This window comes from Limulus polyphemus, unplaced genomic scaffold (assembly GCF_000517525.1).
Source record: "Limulus polyphemus unplaced genomic scaffold, Limulus_polyphemus-2.1.2 Scaffold187, whole genome shotgun sequence".
In the NCBI taxonomy this organism is placed as follows: Eukaryota; Metazoa; Arthropoda; class Merostomata; order Xiphosura; family Limulidae; genus Limulus; species Limulus polyphemus.
The window spans coordinates 841,361-847,130 of record NW_013665797.1 but is presented as its reverse complement, the minus strand read 5'-3'; the positions used below and the strand labels follow the sequence as shown (position 1 = coordinate 847,130).

Sequence of the window (5,770 nt, the reverse complement as noted above, 5' to 3'; positions counted from 1 at the left end):
CATGGCCATTATCAAGAAAAATCATGATCTAGTTTGTACAAATAAATAAGACCAATTGTTGCTTTTCCTTCATGGCCATTATCAAGAAAAATCATGATCTAGTTTGTACAAATAAATAAGACCAATTGTTGCTTTTCCTTCATGGCCATTATCAAGAAAAATCATGATCTAGTTTGTACAAATAAATAAGACCAATTGTTGCTTTTCCTCCATGGCCATTATCAGGAAAAATCATGATCTAGTTTGTACAAATAAATAAGACCAATTGTTGCTTTTCCTCCATGGCCATTATCAGGAAAAATCATGATCTAGTTTGTACAAATAAATAAGACCAATTGTTGCTTTTCCTCCATGGCCATTATCAGGAAAAATCATGATCTAGTTTGTACAAATAATCTTGTCTTCTGATGATATACTGTACCAAATGTTTTGTACGTATGGGAATATCGAATTAATATTAATGTTTTTCAGGTATTTTTCATTTACTGCACAGAGCATAAATATAGTTTTTTTTTGTCCCATTGTTTTAAGATTAATCATTTCTTATCGTTTGTTAATTTTAATGATTGCACGTAATTTATGTTAATAAGAAATGTGTGATTTGTAATCAGCATCTAGAAAATTAACCAGTCCAACAGAACATCCATAATTGTGGATTACGTTAGATGTATTTGGGCTTTAAATAATGAACTATCACGTGGGATGTCTCCGGTGGCTCATCGGCAAGTGTAAGGGCTTATAATAAACACCAAAAATCAAGTTTCTATATCCTCGGTGGGCAGAACACAGATAGCCCATTGTGTTGCAATGGTCAATTTTCCCGGATTTTTAAAACTTATTTAGAGGTTGTTGGGAGCATAATACAGACTGTTATTAAATGCAACTTCGTAATGTTGAGATGGATTAATTTATGTTTTCATGTACATTTTATTACATGTTTGATTTGTATTAAACTCAGAAAAATACTCCAGGAAATACACTGTAAAATAAATAATTGACAAATGTATGAACTTGGAATGTTTCACGAAAGAAGCGCAAATCTGAACGTCAGATTAAGAATTTTACTCTTACAGCATAGCCAGCTCGAGGGACTACACATAGTTTAAATCCTTAATTGTTGACACAGAATCACGTGCATGTCCCTGTTACTAGTGCTTCAATCACTTAATTAATTACAATAAAACCCTAAAAGTTTTGAAAAAATGAACCAGTCCTCATCAATGGCAAAGACAAACTTTTTTGTACCAAGTTTTTTTTTATTATCATCATTTAAAGAAAATATAATCGTAAAACTTACAGATCGAATGCCTGGATATTATTGTAAATCTAAAATCAAGGGATAAAAAATTGCCTATATAGTTTATTTCTTTGTTTTTATTTCAATATCTTTTAATTTTTCGTAGGTTTTTAAGTTTGTGCTACTCTCCCGATTGCCATGAGTGTGTATTTTAATTCAATTGATGCAACCAATTTAAAAATAAATGAGGTGATTTTGACAGATCACTCACACTAAGTAAGCCTGAATTTTTAACAGTTTAATATTTGCAATATTATTTCCAGGATAACATAAAACATAATTATTTAAATCCTCATCAAAGAAAACCAAGATAGATCCTGTCTCATGGGGATAATCATCATATTTTGATTTCTTTCTGGTGTTTTAGGAAGAACATAACAGACAACGAGTGTATTATTTGTGGAAATCCTTACAAAACATCAGATGATCAAGACTCAGAAAATAACTCTTTTTGCAATTGTACTAGCATGGTTTCCTGTGAGAACTGTAAACAAGACACAGAAGAGAGAAGATTGGTTACAGGCTTGGTTAACCCTTCTTATATGTGTTTAGAACATTCAATGTATCGAACATACCAAGAAAAGCTGTTACATTACAAGAACTGGTGTATCGTGTGGACCACTATTATGATTATCCCACTAAGCTTGCTTTGTTATGCTGCCAACCTAAACCTGTCTTGGGCTTATCTCTTCATGGGCATCCTCATCAGTTCAACAGTGATCCCAATCGCTTTGTCTGTCTTGTGGTCCCGGATGAATGATAAAGGGATGATGGTGGGGGCCATAGCAGGATGTATATCTGGTTTGGCTTCTTGGCTTGGCACTGCCTCTACCTACCCTGGAGGTCTGAGCGACTTTTTATCGAATACGGGTAGGGAAGTTCCAATGTTGGTGGGGAACTTGGTGTCCATTGGAATGGGTGGTGTTCTTAGCGTCTTGGTTTCTCTAGCTACAAACTCGTCATCTGCCAGGGAAGAAGAAAATCATGACTGGGAGAAGACAAGAAATATCGATAATCCTTTAAACCCATGGACTAATGTGTATCAAAAAGAATTTAAAATTCCAGACACTCGATTGTATCAAAATCGTCCTTCGCTAGAAACTGTTGTAAAGGCTTTCAGAAACGCCAGGATCATTGCTTATGTTGCTGGAGGAGGCCTAGCTGTTCTCCTTCTTATCATTTGGCCAGTAGCAGTTGCAGCTGTTAAAGTACTGAACTCATATGGGTTTTTCATCTGGACAACCATCTCCCGTGGGTGGACATTCGTTGCTGCTGGCTTCATCATAATTGTTCCATTTGTCCAAGAAGCAGTGGCTATTCTCAAAAGACACCAGCGAAACAAGAAGATGGAAAAGGAAAATAACATCAACAATAAAAATCTCAGTGGATCTGTTCTATTGAGTAACACTTATTGTTAAATTAAAAACCTTTTATCACATCTAGTAACCTCAGTAAAGAAATAATTGAATTATGAAAATAAGATCTTGACGTTACAATAGCATATTTTTAAAAAATGATAAAAATCCTATAACCCGAGCGCTTTGTATCAAAACTTCTTGAACCTATGTGTTTTCTGACATCATGAATAGCTTATTTTAGTGGGAGTTACACCGCGCATGCCTAGCTTTAGAGGGTAGGCGAGTCATATAGGCAACTGCCTAGAACAGCAAAATCAATAATTGCTTTCATACCCCCTTTATTTGAATCGACTATCTCGCGTTCGCTTTACATACTGTAACTTGTATTATTGGCCTGGAAACTGCGTTCATGCACACAGATACTGTAAAATAATCAACATAGATATAAAACAAGCATCTAATAAATCCAAGAAACTAGATCTTGAAGAAGTACTCCAAACATCTACAACTTAAAAACAAACAAACGAGAACACTCAAATTCTTCTAAATCTAAATAGTAAAAAGTAAGACACAGACATGACTGCTAAAGTAAAAGTTAACCCAGAAATTGGAACGTTTTGATCGTGTTATATTATTTACAAATATCGATATGTTTATCAGCAATAATAATGTAAGGGTTTCCGTGACACTTTCTTAATTCTGGCCTGTAGGTGACATGGTTTGTAATAATAATGTAAGGGTTTCCGTGACACTTTCTTAATTCTGGCCTGTAGGTGACATGGTTTGTAATAATAATGTAAGGGTTTCCGTGACACTTTCTTAATTCTGGCCTGTAGGTGACATGGTTTGTAATAATAATGTAAGGGTTTCCGTGACACTTTCTTAATTCTGGCCTGTAGGTGACATGGTTTGTAAAGCCGACTTTCATAATGCTATAAGTTTAAAATCCATCTGTTTAAAGATGGTGAAATATTTCCAATATTTTCAAATATGTTTTACTTTGATGAAGGCTGCTAATGTCCATACTGTTCTTTATTTAGATACGTATTGAATTATTAACATATTTTTGGTGTTTTAGCTGTATACGATTTTCGTTAGTATATGTATATGAATAATTGCTCAATGTGGTCAACTTTCCTGGATTTTACTAACGTAATTAAGTGGAAACTTGTTTAAAAACGACCTTTCGGTTTCTTATCCAAAGTGCTCCCTGTGAATTATGGTTAGCCAAATAAATCTTCTTTTAAACTTTCAGCTTGTGTGTTTTGAATAATAAATCGATTAGTGATTAATAATTTTGAAAAAAGAACAATTTTTTATGGAAATGATGAAGTAAATAAACATAAAATAAAGACAAAAGTGCTTCGTTTTGCTGAGAACTTCTGGCTGTCTCAATGACTGAAGAAAACCATAATATCTCGGAAGTTAGAATATATAAAACAAAATTTTTGACTTATAGTTGCCTTTTCAGAGCGTACTAGTAAAATTTGATCACATGGTTTCGAAGTGCTTATAATCGACAATCATCACATAGAAATCAAATGTTTCGAGATGAATTCAAATTGCCTTTCACGTTGATTCGCGTGTAAAATTATGAAAAGCTTTGAATTAATGTGCATAAATTTAAAGCCCAATTTTCAAAATGATTTTAACGTTTTAACTGTATGCATACCATCGTCGTTCACCTAGAGAAAGAAACTAGGTATAGTGTATATTTCTTGCACTATAGCAAATGTCATATCGTTAACAAAATGAACACTAGATGGCAATATATGTTGTATGAAAGTCTTACTGTTCATGTTTCTTTTGCCAATTTTCAAAATGTATTTCACGATAACAAGATTGATTAAAGAAGTTTCTAATGGTTATTTTACTCCTTGAGCTATACTCTGCCCATGTTATATTGCATGTTTTTTGTTGCTAATTGTATGATATAAAATTGAATCTAGCTTCTGATGAGAGTAACATAGAGAAATGAAACACGGTGAAGGCTGAGCTGGAAAGAATGAAAATCAAAATTAGCAAAATTTTCAAATTCGTAAATTGACTACAGTGGAAGAACTCAGAACCATTCTATTAGAACTTTTTTCTACTCTGACATGGGCTTAAACATGATACAGTGGTTAACGTATCAGACTCGTTGTTCAAGGGTCTCGGATTATAGATGTGATGCTCCGAAATCATACTTCGTCATTTCAGCTTTGGGTGTATTATATAAGAATAAGCAACAAATAATACCATTATTCGGTTAAAGTACCGGCGATTGTTAAACTGCTGCCTTCCCTCTGGTCCGCAGTTCAAAATTAGGGATGGCTATGTCCGAATAACAGGAATCTCTGACCTTGCCTTTTAGCTCACGTTAGCACAAGATGTCGTACAGGTTATCAAACAAACTGCTTTTACGTACATCATATACAAAATCATCAAGAACCAATAAAATGTATAATGGAGGTATCAGAGATAATATGAAAATTAGATTTTTCAAACCACATCAGTTTTTACTATATTTATTCCTCTGAATGTTGTAAACTTGTCATCATGGCATGTCCGTACTGAATTCTCAATTACTCATTTTTGGTGATTTCAGCCTCCTGAAACGTCACATCTTGAAATTGTTTGCCTGTAGGAGGCATGATTGGCGTAAGCTGTGTCATGTATACCTCATGGAGGGGGGGATCCAGACAACATTGCCCATTCACTGAAAACTAGTGTGGTTGCAGAGTGTCACTGAGACGTGTGGATGGCTGGTTTATTATCAGCATGACTTTAGCTCAACATGATGGATATACCAGAGTTGGGTGGTCTGTTTGAGGTATAGCTACTACAGCTATCACTGTAGGCTTTTTCTCTCTATTTACCGGGTTGCAATGGAAAATTACCTCTGTCGAGGTGAGGATACCTCTCACACTCAGGCGTGCCTCTTCTATGGTGTTCAAGGCTGGATCATACACACATAGGCATTAAACTGTTTGCTCCCTAAACCAACCACACAGGCAGTTACCAACCTGAAACACTTCAAGGAATGGCCTAAGTCTTCTTTTGTCATTCCTTTAAACATCAGGGGCAAAATCTGCTTGTCTCATTCGCAGAGGCCTGTGATGTTGGCCAACCCCCC

General features: G+C 34.9%; 2 protein-coding genes across 2 annotated transcripts in view; both read left to right on the top strand.

The window, feature by feature from the left end:
- Positions 1-1,724, top strand: part of LOC106478182 (urea-proton symporter DUR3-like) — a 12,816-nt gene extending 11,092 nt beyond the window's left edge. The window contains 1 exon segment of the mRNA XM_022381746.1: positions 1,665-1,724. Coding sequence (XP_022237454.1) covers positions 1,665-1,724 — 60 coding nt within the window.
- On the top strand, positions 1,666-3,909 carry LOC111083025 (urea-proton symporter DUR3-like). The gene is made up of 2 exons (XM_022381743.1): positions 1,666-3,491; positions 3,555-3,909. Exon 1 carries the CDS (start codon positions 1,765-1,767, stop codon positions 2,713-2,715), a length of 951 nt encoding a protein of 316 aa, XP_022237451.1. The 5' UTR covers positions 1,666-1,764; the 3' UTR covers positions 2,716-3,491; positions 3,555-3,909.
- The last annotated feature ends 1,861 nt before the right edge of the window (positions 3,910-5,770 follow it).